Source organism: Cucumis melo, chromosome 6 (assembly GCF_025177605.1).
Source record: "Cucumis melo cultivar AY chromosome 6, USDA_Cmelo_AY_1.0, whole genome shotgun sequence".
Classification (NCBI taxonomy): Eukaryota; Viridiplantae; Streptophyta; class Magnoliopsida; order Cucurbitales; family Cucurbitaceae; genus Cucumis; species Cucumis melo.
In genome coordinates, this window is record NC_066862.1 from 11,596,687 (window position 1) to 11,612,144 (window position 15,458).

General features: G+C 34.5%; 1 protein-coding gene across 1 annotated transcript; it reads left to right on the plus strand.

Annotated features, from left to right (window-relative positions):
- Positions 1 to 2,229: 2,229 nt before the first annotated feature.
- LOC103496166 (PI-PLC X domain-containing protein At5g67130) lies at positions 2,230 to 7,385 on the plus strand. Its single transcript, XM_008457914.3, has 8 exons — positions 2,230 to 2,535; positions 2,615 to 2,737; positions 2,833 to 2,970; positions 5,548 to 5,646; positions 5,762 to 6,065; positions 6,147 to 6,370; positions 6,467 to 6,553; positions 7,053 to 7,385. The coding sequence occupies exons 1-8, from the start codon at positions 2,446 to 2,448 to the stop codon at positions 7,239 to 7,241; spliced, it is 1,254 nt and encodes a 417-aa protein (XP_008456136.2). The 5' UTR covers positions 2,230 to 2,445; the 3' UTR covers positions 7,242 to 7,385.
- The last annotated feature ends 8,073 nt before the right edge of the window (positions 7,386 to 15,458 follow it).

Here is a 15,458-nt window from a genome sequence, read left to right on the forward strand (position 1 = left end):
ATTTCTGGTAGTGCCAACTAAAATAAAATCTGACAAGACAACTATATTTTATAATAACCAATTATCGTGGACAAGTAGATTCATACATTTTTTAACTCAATGTATCATAACCAAATGAACACAACACAATAATATTATGGATGCACTTCTTGAACCATAAACATAAAACATCATGCATGTTCTCATTCCTTCGATACAGTCCAGAGTATAGTACACTACTTTCTTCCCCACAAATATGGAGTACCGCTTTTAGGGTTTATAACTCTCTAATATGAATAAATTTGACAAGCAAACTCACAAACTTAACCATTACACATTCACAATGGCAAATTAAACACAAAAAGGACGAAACCTGGAAAGCTTGAAATTAGTTGAATCGAGTTATCTTAGAAGTTGCCCAAATTGTTGCACAACACTTAAGTAGTCGGAACACGAGCCCAATCAACTGGAAAACCCTTGTTTGGTGGCGATTGAAGCTGAACGACGACAATAAATTTGGGATTTGTGAGATGCAGACAACGAAGAAGAGAAAAAAAGGTCAAACGGAAGGGGAGAGGGAGAACGAAGGCGGCGACCGGTTCTTGCGTCGAGGGTAAAGGGGGTGGTCATCGAAATCGTATGTGGAGAAGGTGAAGAGGCTTACCGAGTGAAGGGGCTTGGGTTTTCACGTGAAGAAGTTTTGATTTGGGTAGTTTATAAAATATTCATTTTTTTAGTTTTAATGAAATGATAAATTAAAGAAAAATTTGGGTAGGCGATGACATTTAAAAAATGTCGTGCTCAATGACGTTTAAAAAGTGTCGAGAAAAATAATGAATTTGAAAGTTCTCTATTTTCTAAAAAAAAAAAGAAACACGCATTTTAACATTGTGACATATTTTTTCCTTAAATCCATTTTCTCTATTTCATTGTGTCATTGAGGCCTCAAATCGGAGGAGTTGTAGTTTTGAGTGAAACAAACTTAATATAATTAAATTGGTTAAAATATGAATTATTGATGAAAATGTGATCGAGTGTTGCTCCCCTATTGTTTGAAGTAAAAAAACCATTTATGGAAAAGCTTTTGCTTCCAAGAAACATAAGTGCGAGAGAAAAAAAGGGAGTTGATTTAATGATGAAAAGGAGAATGATAGGAGGCTACAAGTCCATTATATACAAAGTGGCGTTTGATTAGGGATAAGGATTAGTATTTTCTTTGAAGAAAACTCTTTTTATTTATTTAATCTTTTGCGTACACCCTAAACCCCACCACTTCAACATCTTATTTCTTAATTAATTAATTAATTTCTAAAAATAAAATATTTATCTTTTAAAACATTGGCACCATTTGCCAAATTTAAAATTTTGGACTCTAGGTTGCTTGAGGATACACTATTCTCACAGTTTCATATCATGATTTTACTCCTCATTAGGTGTATGAATAGATATATATTATTTCTAAAACTCCCGACTTCTTAAATTCAAATTTCATAACTTAACTCAATACTACGAACATTTCTTTAAAGATAGTTTCAATTATTCAAAGAACAGGTAATTTCATTTTCATAATCTCGTTTCTAAAATTAACCATTCTATATTACCTATAAATTTTATGTCCGGTAAGAATAGAGGAACATAAATGGATGTGAAACACACCCAAATATATATATATACACACACATTTATTAAAGAAGTGTAATAATAGCTATAGCAACACACTAAATAAGGAAGTATCTTTCTTGGCCAAAAAAGACATTTCAAATTCTAAAAATCATACCAAATAAAAATCAATAAGTTACGAAATGCAATAATTCCACGTAAGTGCAATTCAATCAATAAGTAAATTTCTAAATTATTATTCATATTAAAAAACAATAAAGAAGAATGTTTATGAGACCTGACTTTTAGTCTTCAATTTGTAAGAATAGACTTAGAAGCATCCTCTTCATATTTTTAAAAACTATACACACCTAAATTTATAACTAATTTGATAATTATTTGATTTTTGATTTTTAATTTTTAAAAATTAAATCTAAAACAATATTTATATTCCCTCTCAATCAATATTTTCAAAATTAAAACTAAGTTATGAAAATTATGATTTTCTTAAAAAATTGTTTTGTAATTGGTTAAAGAGTTCAGCTTGATTCTTAATATAGATGAAAACTAACCTCCATGAAATGAAATAGCTAGATTTGATTCTAAAATATAAAAACTAAATAATTATCAAATAATCCTAAACCCTTTTCTTTTTTCAAACATATTTATTAAAAGAAAGAAATAAGTGAGAGTTGAGTGTAGTAAATATCCGTACGACTCTGCGCGCCTTACAGTTATGAACTCTGCCTTTCGTTTCTTCAAAGACTTTCCGGATTCCCTCACTCTCTCCATTTCTTTTTCCCATTTTCTTTCTCCAATCCCCCACCCATTTTCCCATCTACATTCCCGGAAAATTTCCCGCCTGAAATGCTTCTTTCTATGGCCTATCTTCATTTCTTCCGGGCACTCCTTCTCTTTCACATTCTCTTTCTCTTCCATTCTTCTTCAGCTCTTAAGGTTCTTTTTTCCCCCTTCATTCCATTACTCACTTCGTTTTTCCTTCTCTATTTAATGGGTTTCTCTGTTTCTTCTTCAGGAAGGACGAACTTGTATTGCTAACGGAAACTGCGACGCCGGTTTGCATTGCGAAACCTGCTTCGCCGATGGCAATGTCCGCCCTCGCTGTACTCGAATCCAACCGATCAGTCCGATTTCAAAGGTTATAATTAACATCGCTCTGTTTGTTTCTGTTTTTTCTGGGTTTGTGGGTTCTTTTTCACTTTGGGGGTATTGGGTTTTTTTACCTTGGAGCAGGTTAAGGATCTTCCGTTTAATCATTACACATGGTTGACAACCCACAATTCTTTCGCGAAATTAGGGGCGAAATCGGCTACTGGGTCTTTGATTCTTGCTCCCACGAACCAACAGGACTCCATTACTAGCCAGCTTAATGTACGTTATTACCTTACTGCCTTTCCTTTTCTGTTTCGTTATTGTTGTTTTTTTCTCCTGTTTCGGTTGTGGAATATTCGAGAGAAGAGTAAAGTAGAATTTGGAAAAGGAAATTTAAGAATTGTGTAACGTTTATTGGGCGGTATAGCGGTGAGTCTTATCGTTGCTTTAGTTGAAAATTGAACTAGTTTTTGGATGTTTGGTTCACCTGTCCTTGATAGCGAACCTCTCTTCTAGGATTGCTCGTTGTCTGTTACTTGAAAGACCAAAACTTCTTTTGTTTTTCACTACTTGAACCCTAATTTTCTCCCTTTGGACACTTTTTTCCCCAGATGGAATTACGATTAGAGTGAAATGTATGCTAAAAGTGGTAAACATATTGAAATAGCTAATTGGCATTGGATGGGCTGTTTACCCCTATACTTTGCTAAGTTTGGACTATTCCAATTCCACTATTTGAATGGAACATTTTTTTTTAAATTATCATTACTGTTATTATTTTAGACAAGAATAGCAAACTTTGTTTGGATTGGATTGAGTCGGAATATGATAATTACTGGGGTTTTGAGTTAATATATTTTCCAAAATTGGTCAGGATTCACCGATCCAGCTGTTTTTTTTTTTTTTTTTTTTTATCATTTTCTTAAAAAAGACTATATACTTTCTCTTTTTCTTTCTTAATCTATAAAATTCCAACTCTGACACCCAAATTCCTTCCCAGCCATGAGTTCAATCGTAACTAGACTTTAGTATTTTACGAGGTTTTTCTTTTATATGTAAAGTTTTTCTTTTATATTTAAATGGTGTAGGATCAGACAAATTTTCCTCAGGGGTTAGTTGAGTTGGGTGTAATCTTAAACTCTCCTCAAATTAAAAAGATAATAATTATAAAAAAAAGATTTCTTCAGAATTCCGTGGGCCTTTATTTCGAGCTTTTTCAACTATATAATTAATTTATGTACTTAAAATGATGTATATGATATTTAAACTGCTGATTACTGTTTTTAATTCGACATGTACAAATGGGTAAAATAGATAGAATATTATTGAACTGTTTAAAATAGAATTTAGAAAATGACCCAAATGACTTGAACCAGCAAATTTCTGTCTAAAGACCTCAACTCATGACGTTGAACTGGATTGTTCCTATATTTTGTATTATTTGAACTAGAGAAATTTGCCTTAATAATTTAACTGAATCTCAAACATTTATTTAACCCAGCTAAAATCAGCCTAGGAGCTGTGGTGGATCCAAAGTGAAGGAGAAGGACAATTCCCCCTCTTATTTGTCTCTTATATATTCACACATACAAACTTTACAATTTAAATGTTTTCCTCCATGCCTCCTTTTAATAGTTAGAATCAATAATTATACGCATAAGCAAGTAATATTTTGGTTGAAAATTCATGATCCTGCCCCGCCTGCGAACAGTTCTATTTCTAGTGGGAGCCCTTTTTTAGGTTGCTTTATTTTAAATGGAAGAAACATGAAAATCTTTGCTTGACAGGCCAACCCTGCCGATATCTTGACCTAAAAAGTTTAGGATATTTATTTCCACTACTCATATTATAAATAATGCTTAGGCGTGTGTTTTCTGGTTTATTCCTCTATTGTTTTATCATTTTTGGTGCAAGCGTGACTCAGTCACTTGAATATTCCACTCTTTTTTGTCTTATCCATTTTCAAATAAGCATATGGCCTGTCTCTCTCTCTCTCTCTCTCTCTCTCTCTCACTCTCTTCCACACGTGCTTGTGAATATTTTGGTCCTATTACGTAAGAGATTCTCTCTCTCATGTGCTGGTTATTTTTTTGGTCCTAGTTCTCTATTTTAATTGGGAGGAACGATACGGTTGCTTGACAACTACTTAAACTACATTGTTCAAATAATGATACGCTGTTGACTCTTGCAAAAGGTAGTTGAGGTTCATGTTGCCATCAAGAATAAGCGACCCTGAAATTAGAATGATATATCTTTAAGCAAAAGCCAGTTAAACGAAGTTAACTTTTTAGGATTGGTATCATAACCTTTTTTGTCCGTAGTTCTCATTCTTGTAAACCTTTCTTCTTCCTCGCTTATTTTTACTTTTATTATTAGTAGTAGTATTCCGCCTTTTCTAATCTGGTTAAATTTTGAAAATGAAGTCTAGAAAGTAGTAGTATACAAACAACGTTATTTTAAAAGCAGAAAATCAAAGGCAAAAATTATTGTTAGGCAGGGCCTTACTTTTGGAATATCTTGATGACCTCTTTAACGGGAAGGAACACACGATCAATTTTAAGACCCTGAAAAAGAAATGTCATATTTTTATGGGATTGTTAGTTTTAGAGCAATTCATAATCATATTAACAGTTTAGTATAGTCTAATAACTTTCTCTTCAAATGAAGTGTCTTGATGAAAGTTGTGTGGATTAGATTTGATGGCTCTGATCTGATCAAAGTAACTAGTACGTGTCTCTACCTTTTGAACAATATTTACATGAACAAACATATTTGTTACAGTTCTAATTAATGTTTTTTTCACTACATATTGATTATTAATGAGCCTATCTTTATGATGAAATTTTCATTTTGCAGAATGGTGTCAGAGGGTTTATGCTTGATATGTATGACTTTGAAAATGATATATGGTTATGTCACTCTTATGGAGGCCAATGCTACAACTATACAGCTTTTGTAAGTATGCATATTGCAGACTGTTATTTGGTGTTCTGAAATTTGGCGTGATATGCCTTCATTTTCTTGTTTATGTTATTTTGAACAAGTTCATGCAAAAACTTTAAATGACCAGCAACCTGCCATTAATGTTCTCAAAGAGTTCCAAGCATTTCTTGATGCAAACCCTTTCGAAATTGTCACCATCATCATCGAAGACTACGTCACGTCACCCAAAGGCCTGACCAATGTGTTTGGTGCTGCTGGTCTGAGAAAATTCTGGTTCCCAGTGTGGAGAATGCCCAAGAATGGTGGTAATTGGCCCACAGTTAGCGACATGATCCAGAAAAACCAACGTCTGCTCGTTTTTACTTCAAAAGCAGCAAAAGAAGCCTCAGAAGGAATTGCATACGTTTGGAGATACATGGTAGAAAACCAATGTAAGTTCATTTCATACTGAGTAGACTGAATAAAACTTGGAAAATCCAATAGCTATTCTTATTGGTTCAACCGTTCTACAGATGGGGATGGAGGAATGAAAGCAGGTTCATGCCCGAACCGAGGAGAATCACTGCCGATGAACACGACTTCAAGGTCGCTTGTAATTGTAAATTTCTTCAGAAATGCTGCAAATTTCCCTGAAGCTTGCAAGGACAACTCAGCTCCATTACTCAACATGGTGAACACCTGCCATAATGCAGCAGGAAATAGATGGCCTAACTTCATTGCTGTTGACTTCTACAAGGTAACTAACTCATAAATCAGTTCCTTCAAATTCCTCTGAAATTGATGATTGATGTATATACTAAACATAGTTTAATTTGATCTGAAAATATTTCAGAGAAGTGACGGGGGAGGAGCTGCCAAAGCCGTCGATATAACCAACGGTCACTCTGTTTGTGGATGTCCAAACATTTCAAGTTGCAAGGTTAGTGATTACTACTATGCTACAATCAAAAGGAAACTTCTTGATATCTCAATGTTTGGAATCAACAAATAAAGAAAATAAAAAACGTAAAAAGATAGACAATCGACACAAAGATTTACGTGGTTTACTAACAGTAGGTTAGCTTAAATAGTATATTAGCAAAGTCCCCTTATAGAGAGATGGCTCTATGTTTCAGGAGTTTCTATTCGTACATATATCACATCTCCCTATTAGTTTTTGAGATCCTCATACACGGTTGCGCAAAGCACCAAATAACAAATTCAAGAAATTTCAATATTCAAAGAATACCCCTATCACAATCTCTGTACATAGTCTTTGAGTTTGGAGGGCAATATAGATAAGATTGAATGTAGAAGGAGATTAGGAAAGCAATGAAAACAACGGCATTGAAACTAAAAAAATGGTCTGCATAATCATTTTTCTAGCATTAGAAGCTGTCAAAATGTTTGGTTTTGATGAACTATGGTCGATCATTCAGGAAAACATGAGATATGGGGCCTGTGAGTTACCTGAGGCAATTAATGCAGCAACAAAATCCTCAGCAGTAGCTGTGCAAAGCAGCTCTGCCCAATCAAAATGCAGATCAGCTCAATTGTTTGCTTTGACTGATATATTACTTGCTCTTGCCGCAGTCTTTCTCTTGTCACTCCAGGAATTTCATGTTTAGGATAGTTCATTACTGTCCTCAAGTAATCTAAAGCTCCTTTCTTTTCCCTCCTAAATGATAAATCATACGTATGTTAAAAAGAAATTGAAAAAAAGTTCAGAAATATTTACAAGTATTTAAATGAAATAGATTGTTTGATGGTGATTTTAGATTTATTAAAATTATTGATATTTTGAAAATTACTTTCAAATATGCTTCTCAAGGACATTTCAGTCATTTTGGAATGACTGCTTTCTTGCGTTGAAAATAAGTATATCTTGAATTATTTTTGAGTCATTTTAAATGTGATGTTAGACAACAGAAATTGGTTTTAGATCATTAAAAGTGTATTTTATAGTGATTTTATAAATTTTAAAATCATTCTGCAAATATGTATTTTAATCGTTTAAAATCAATTTAATGTTTTATTTTAAGTCCTTAAATATTTTTATAGAGTCTGAATGATTTTGAAAGTAATATTGAACCAAACCAAAGTGATAATCATTCCAAAACATCAACAAAACGCAATTTTGTGAAGGACTCAACTAGAAGGTGATTCAAGTTCTTAATTTTGTAAATAAAAAATTTTCTTATTTGAATTTAAACCCACAATCGAACATATTTTTTTAATTTCATTTAACCTGAAATTATTATATGAGCTATGCTTCACAATTGAATTTTATCCTATGAGATTTTGCATTTATGCAATTTTTTTATCAATCTGTTTGATTTTAAGGAATTGATGAAACTTTTTTCTACCAATAATGAAGTTAAAATAAAAATTTCTAGTCACCAACCCATTGGACCAAGAAACATTTTTCTTTAATTAATTCTGTACATTATTCATTAAACAAGCTGAGAAGACAAAAGAATATGGTTCTCTTTTTTGTTTTCATTAATTTTGCTAAACAAATAATTTTTAAAAAAATGAAAAAAAAATGAATTTCTTTTTCTATCTGTTTTTTTCCTTTCCCTCTCTTTCTCTCCTTCTTCCCCATCGTCGTAGCCAACCCCGTCGGCCTTTTCTACCCTTAAATTTAGATCGTCGATCGCTTTCGCCCTCTTTATCTATAGTCGCTGTCCTCCTTCGTCGTGCTTTCAAATTCCAACAACCACATCCTCTCTTACATTTTGAATTATCGGTGCCAGCCACCACGCTCGTAACTCCGACGGCATACACCACCTCTTTACGGACATCTGAAACGTTATTGCCGACTACCCCTTCTTCTTCAGGTAATTTTGGAATCCTAACAGATACGTCTTTTCTCCCTCTACAAATGTTTAGTGTTGGTAGCCACCCCCTCCCCCATATCTGGAATGGCAAACGTCCTTCCCTAGATCTAGAACTTTGGTGTTGTTGGCGGCTACCACTCTCTTTTCCCCAGCACTTGCAACCACCATCCTTCACCTTCTCGTCGGAATCCATAATTTCCTTCTTCCGAACTTCATGAATATTGTCGGAAGATACATTCTCTTCCTTATGAAGATTAGGAGTGTCACTGGAACCCACAGACACCTCCACATTAAGAACAGGAATGTTGATGGCAGCCACCTGTTTCTCCTTATCGTGATCTGGAATTTCGTCAGCCATTGCAATGGCGACAACAACCTCCTCCTCCTTACGAACGTCAGGTGGCGCCTTTTCTTCTTCATCTCGATGGTTTGAGGCATTAACGACCGTCCTTTCCCCACAGAGAAAAAACCTAGGCAGCCATCCTGACCAACAAGTTCCCCTTTGAGCGGATCTGGAATGTTGTTCCCTTCCGGCAGCGACCAACCCCGTCCCCAGTGGATCTGAAACATCGACAACCACTTTCTCTTCTTTGCCTAGTTTTGGAACGTTAGGATCCACATTACTCCTCCTCCTCTGTCCGCAGATTTGGAATGGCGACCTACATCTAAAACAACTGCAACACCCATTCCCTTCTTTCTGCAAATTTTGGACGTTGAGATTTGAAGAATCGTTGGAAACCACCAGCTCCTTCTCCAATGTCTTTGGATTGTCATCTACTATTTTCCTCCCTCCGCTGATATGAAATGCTTGCAAGCATCCCACTGAATCCCCTTCTTGCTTATTTACGTTATCATTACCCACTTCGTCTTCTACCTTTGGAGCATCGATGACCACCTCTTCCTTACTGGCAACTACAGGCTCTTTCTCTGATGTCTTTGGATTGGCTTCTACTCTTTTCCTCCCTCTGCAGATGTGAAATGCTTGCAAGCATCCCACTAAATCCCCTTCTTGCTTATTTACATTATCATTACCCACTTCTTCTTCTACCTTTGGAGCATCGACGACCACCTCTTCTTTACCGACAACCATAGGCTCCTTCTTTGATGTCTTTGGATTGTCGTCTACCCTTTTCCGCCCTCCACAGATATGAAATGCTTGCAAGCATCCCACTGAATGCCCTTCTTGCTTATTTACGATATCATTACTCACTTCTTCTTCTACCTTTGGTGCATCGACGACCACCTCTTCCTTACTGGCAACCACCGACTCCTTCTCCGATGTCTTTGGATTGACGTCTACTCTTTTCCTCTTTCTGCAAATGTGAAATGCTTGCAAGCATCCCACTGAATCCCCTTCTTGCTTATTTACGTTATCATGACCCATTTCTTCTTCTACTTTTGGAGCATGGACGATCACTTCTTCCTTACCGGCAACCACTTTCCTCCTTCTGCAAATCTGAAACATCGGCGGACATTTCGATCGTCCACAACAGCAACCACTCTCCTCTTCCTTGTGTCGATCTGGTGCGATGACGACTTCCTCTTCCTTCACCAAGTTTGAACCACTAGAAACCACTTCATCCATCCGTAGATTCGCACCATCGTTAACCACTCCCTCCTCTTTTTGAAGATTTGAAATACCGAGGACCCTACTTTTCCTTCTTTTGAAGATCTGAAATGTTCGCAAACACCTACAACCACATCCGTCCTTGATAGTCACCCCTGTTGCCTCCTCCGAGGGATTCAAAGCGGCGACAACAACCTCTGCCTCTGTAGAATTATCAACCACCTTTCTCTTCCTTAAAGAGATATGGAATTTAAGCGCACACTCCCGCCGCGTGGATTTGGAACTTTGCCAACAACAACAACCTGCCCCCCCTCTAGCAGATATAGAACCATCTACAGCCACAGCCACAGTCTGCGGTCGTTCCTTTTCGGGAACATTGGTGACAACCGCCACAGCATCCTCTGAGGAATCTAGAAGGACGGTAGGGGGCCTTTCAACAGGGGGATTGGCAAGATTATGTAGCTTGGTTTTGGAATTAGCATCGTTGCAAGAAGCTGAATGACCGAAAGGGTTAAGCCATTTGGTGAAAGTGGGCAATTCTTCCATCTGTAGGTTCCTCCGATGGCGGGGCCTCCTTGACCTCGGTTCTTCCTTTTGCTTATTGGTGGCCATGAGGAAGAGGAAGAGGAAGAGGAGAAGGAGGAAGACGAATAAAAAGCAGATCGGAAGAGAAAGAAATGGTTACCAATGGAAATGACTCTCCAAATTGGGAAGTGGGTTTCCACATTCTCAATTTCTCACCTCTCCCCCACCCAATGATTTTCCCGGGAAAAATAGATTATGAGGAGAGAGAGTTTTTATATATTTTTTCTATTTTTGAAATGCCACATCACCCATAATACTAAAATCTCATTTTTCTTTTTTTGTTCAATTACTATTTTTTTTCAGATTCAAAATTCATGCTTACCAATTCAAAATAAGATAATAATAAATTCATAATTTTCTTAATATTACATTTATAGTATTTGTAATAAAGGAGTGAGTTTCATGTAATAATTATAATGTAATTGAATTAATGATCTTCTCCTTTATATTTAGATCACATTTTATTGATTATAAATTTTGCAGTGGATCTACATTTTATTTCGATTGACACCAGTAAATAACAATAGACGTAAACAAACAGGTCTAATTTTGTAGAGTATTATTCAAAAATTGCATTTAAAAAGAAGTAAAAAGGGCCACTTTATTAACTCTAAATGTAATTATCTTTTTACTTAAATATTTTAATTTGTACCATGACATGGAAATTTTGTAAATAGAAAATGGTAGGAAAGAACCAATAATATAATTTTTTTTATTCTTGTATTTAATTAAGTATGTTAAGTTTATAGTTGGAAATTAAAATGAGTGTAATACCAAAATTGATTAAAATATTTGGAAATATTACAAAATTTGAAAGTATCCATCTACAATTTTGATTGTATATATAGAGCTTAAGAAAACAGAGTTGGGTAATGTATTTTATTAGTTCTATTTCCATGTTTTAAAAAAATTTGTGGCTATGTTGGATAGAATTGTGAATCACAAGACAAATTTGGTAATTTTATTTTCTTTTTCAAGAATAATTGCAAAGGATTAGTCGTTGGTTCTCTTCTATCTATTTAAATAATATAGTAAATATTAATAAAAAGTAATAGTTGCTTCTAATTTTACTACCAGAACAAAAAATAAACACAGTTTATTTTCATTTTTATTTTTTATGTATATAACATTTTGGACAATAATGCTTTTTTTTTTTTTTAGAATAGTACGGAATAGGGTACCTTTAAAACATATTACAAAAATAGGGGAGAACTAGAAACTATTGTCAACTAGGTACACGACTTCCTTTAACCTAGTCATAGCCTACGTGGCTGAAGATTAGTCACGGGCTTAAGGAAAGTTGTGTACCTTTAAATTAAAAATCATAAAAATCAACTTTTCTATTGGTTGAATGTGTGCCTATGTTTATAATCTTCTTTTTCCTAATGCCTTATAATCCTTAAGTTGAACTTCAACTTTCTCAGAATGCATGTGTTAAAACAATTCAAGAAGAAAGTTTAGGACCATGAACGAATTGCATTTTTCCGGTTGTTTTGCATCTCATTTCATGAAATCTCATAGTTATTTTTTTTTTTTTGTTCAATATACATGTTATTTGAAAATTGCACATCTTTAGGTAAATCTTTTTAGTTTTAAGCTAGCATTCTAGTGTTTTAGTGTTTTATTGTTTTCTCAAGTTTCTAATATGATCATGATTTTGGTGCAAATATGAATGAAGATTTGTACAATTCCACCTTCAAAATTGAAGTTCATATGAATTAAAATTCATAATTACGAACTAAGCATGATCTCGATCTCCCTCTACAACACCTCACCCTGTCGTCATCGTCTCCTTCAACACATCTTCGATCTATGTTTGCAACATTGAGTCATCTTGTCTGCTGAATAATATGTTCTACATTTACCAAGGTCTAATCACACATTGAACTCAAATCTTGTAAATCGTGTTTGATCGAGTAATTGTGTATGTCTTGAATAAAAAAAAAAAACCTACCCAACAAAACCACCACCACTAAAAAAATGGGACCATCTAAAATTACCGATAGTAATTTATATCATAGATAGTAGTCTATCAATGATACACTTATATCGATGATAGAGTCCATCATCGTTAAACTTCAAAAGCTGGAAATTTTGTATCTTCGAATTTTCATGCCCTTAATGGAGTTTTAAATAATATCTATGGGTCGAAGATAAACTTTACTATACTTACCATTACTTTTAAGTTTTGTCTATTCTTACGATCCTCGTTTTGCTATACAGTTTAAGAAACCCTTAAAAAATAGTGAACTGATTATCTTTTTCAACTGTTACAAACTAGTTTGTTGAAAAACATTGATAAACAATTGATGTTCCTTTTTGATTGGGAAATCCTAAAAAGTAGGGATTTTTTTTTTTTGTTAAATACAATACATTTTTAATACACTTTTCCTGTTGATCTTCAGGGGTTCGTTCCCTTTGCATAACTGATCAAATACAAACAACTATAAATCTATGTGTAAGTGAATTTCTAAAATTTTCAGTTACAAATACAAAAACACTGTACTTCATTAGTTGTTTTTATACGTTGTATTTTATTAGATGGTGTATTTTATTAGTTAAAAAACGTTGATATAAACAATTTATAGTCCCTTTTGGCTGGAAAATCCTAAAAAGTAGAAAAATGTTTCGTTATATCAAAGATTATGTTCGTTTGTCAAAAGATTATAAAGTTAAATATTGGTCAGATATTACAAAGTTAAAGCTTTTTGTTTTGGAAGAATGTCAAAAATAAATATTTGGTCAGATTTATGGCAAAGACCCTAATCTGCAAATGTTCTCAATCTTTTAATAACCCAAAGATGTACTTGGAAGAATCTCATATAACTATAGTTGCATCCCCATTATTTCATGTTTAAATGAATCTTACAAATTGGTTTCACTTTTTTTTTTTTTTTCTCTTTCAGATTTTCAGTAATCTTGTATATCTTTTATCATTTACTTACAAATAGATTGTCCCAATAATTTTAAATATTTAAAAATTTAAATCTATAATATGTACGGATCAATAAACAATTTGAAACAATGGAAGCTTGAGCACCTAGTCAACGATAATATTGAAATCTGGAAACCACTTTGTATTTTTGGGAGAATATGGATTGAGTTTGTCGTGGATTGAATACATGTTCCTGTCTTCTTTGAGACAGAATCTCTAAAGGAAATTGTCTGTGCTAAAATAGTAGTACAATTTGAATCATATATATATTCGTAGAGCTTTATCTTGCCCAAGTTTCAATGATCAAATTGATATCCAAAAGATGAAAAAGTGAAAAGGGGAGGGGAAATGTTTCTTGGTAGTTGGATATTGTTGCAAGAAGTTTTGTAGTTTTGATCAACGTAACTTTGACTTGAATGTTTTTGATCAAGGGAAGAAACATCATCTATGAGATTTTTATTGCATAAATGTGTGTATTTTCTTTATTGATATTTACCAGAAATAAAAGCCTAATTATACACAAAGTAAATAGCCACTTAAGGAAAGAATATGCAAAATAAATACAAGAATAATATTCCCCAAAAATACTCTAATTATGACAATATCCTCCATCAAACTAAAGATGCTAGAGTAGAGACCACATTGAGTTTGTGAAGCAGCTGAGTGAAATGAGGAGAATGGAGATCTTTGGTGAAAATATCTGCTGGTTGGTCAGTGGTGGAGATGGAGAGTGTTGCTCTGAAGATGATGGTGAACAAAATGGCAATAATTCTAAATGTGCTTTGTTCGTTCATGAAATACATCATTGTGTTCAATTTGAATAGCACTACGATTATCACAATGAAATATAGTGGGTGATCTTTGTGGGGCACCCATATCAGTAAGAAGCCAACAAAGTCATAGTAGTTCTGAAGTGGCATCAGCCAAAACACAATATTCAGACTCTGTGCTAGAACGGGAAACAACAGATTGTTTCTTGCTGCACCAGGAGATAAGAGCATCACCTAATTAGAAGCAATAACTAGTGGTGGACCTTCTATCAGTAGGATCACTCGTTCAATCAACATCAGAGAATACAGAGAGAACCAGAGTGCCTTTAATATAGCGAAGGATACGAAGGACAATAGTGAAGTGAATAGTACGAGGAGCAGCCATGAATTGACTAACAATGTGAACTGGATATACAATATCTAGACGGGTCACAGTTAAGTAAATCAGGCTACCAACAAGTTGCTGATAAAAAGTGGAATCATCAAGAGGAACACCATTAAAAAGAGTGAGTCACACATTTGGATCAAGAGGCATTGAGGATGTGGTAGAATCAGTAATACTAGAACGATTGAGGAGGTCAAAGACACATTTTGCTTGAGATAAGTAGTAGCCATTAGCTGAGGATGAGATCGCAAAATCAAGAAAATAGCTGAAGGTTTCTAAATCCTTCATCTCAAAGTGCTTACCCAGGTAACATTATAAATCAGATATGGCTCGAGGGTCGTCACCTGTAATAATGATGTCATCAACATATAAAAGAAAGATAACAATACCACTAGATGTATGGCGAGTAAGGCCGAATCGTGAGAGCTGAAGGTGAATCCAAGTTGGGTAATAGTGGAACTGAACGTTGCAAACCAAGCTCGAGCAGCCAGTTTGAGACCGTAGAGAGCACGACGAAGAAGACACACTTTCTGAGGTGGCACAATAGTACTAGGTGGTGGTTTCTTATAAATGTCTTCAGATAGAGTTCCATTGAGGAACACATTTTTAACATCCATTTGAAGGAGGGGCCATTGTTTTCTAGCTACAATGACTGAAAGACTGCGAATAGACGTCATTCCAGTTACTAAAGCAAAAGTTTCTTCATAATCCTGAGAATAGCCTTTAGCCACAAGTCGTGCTTTGTATCGTTCAATAGAGCCAT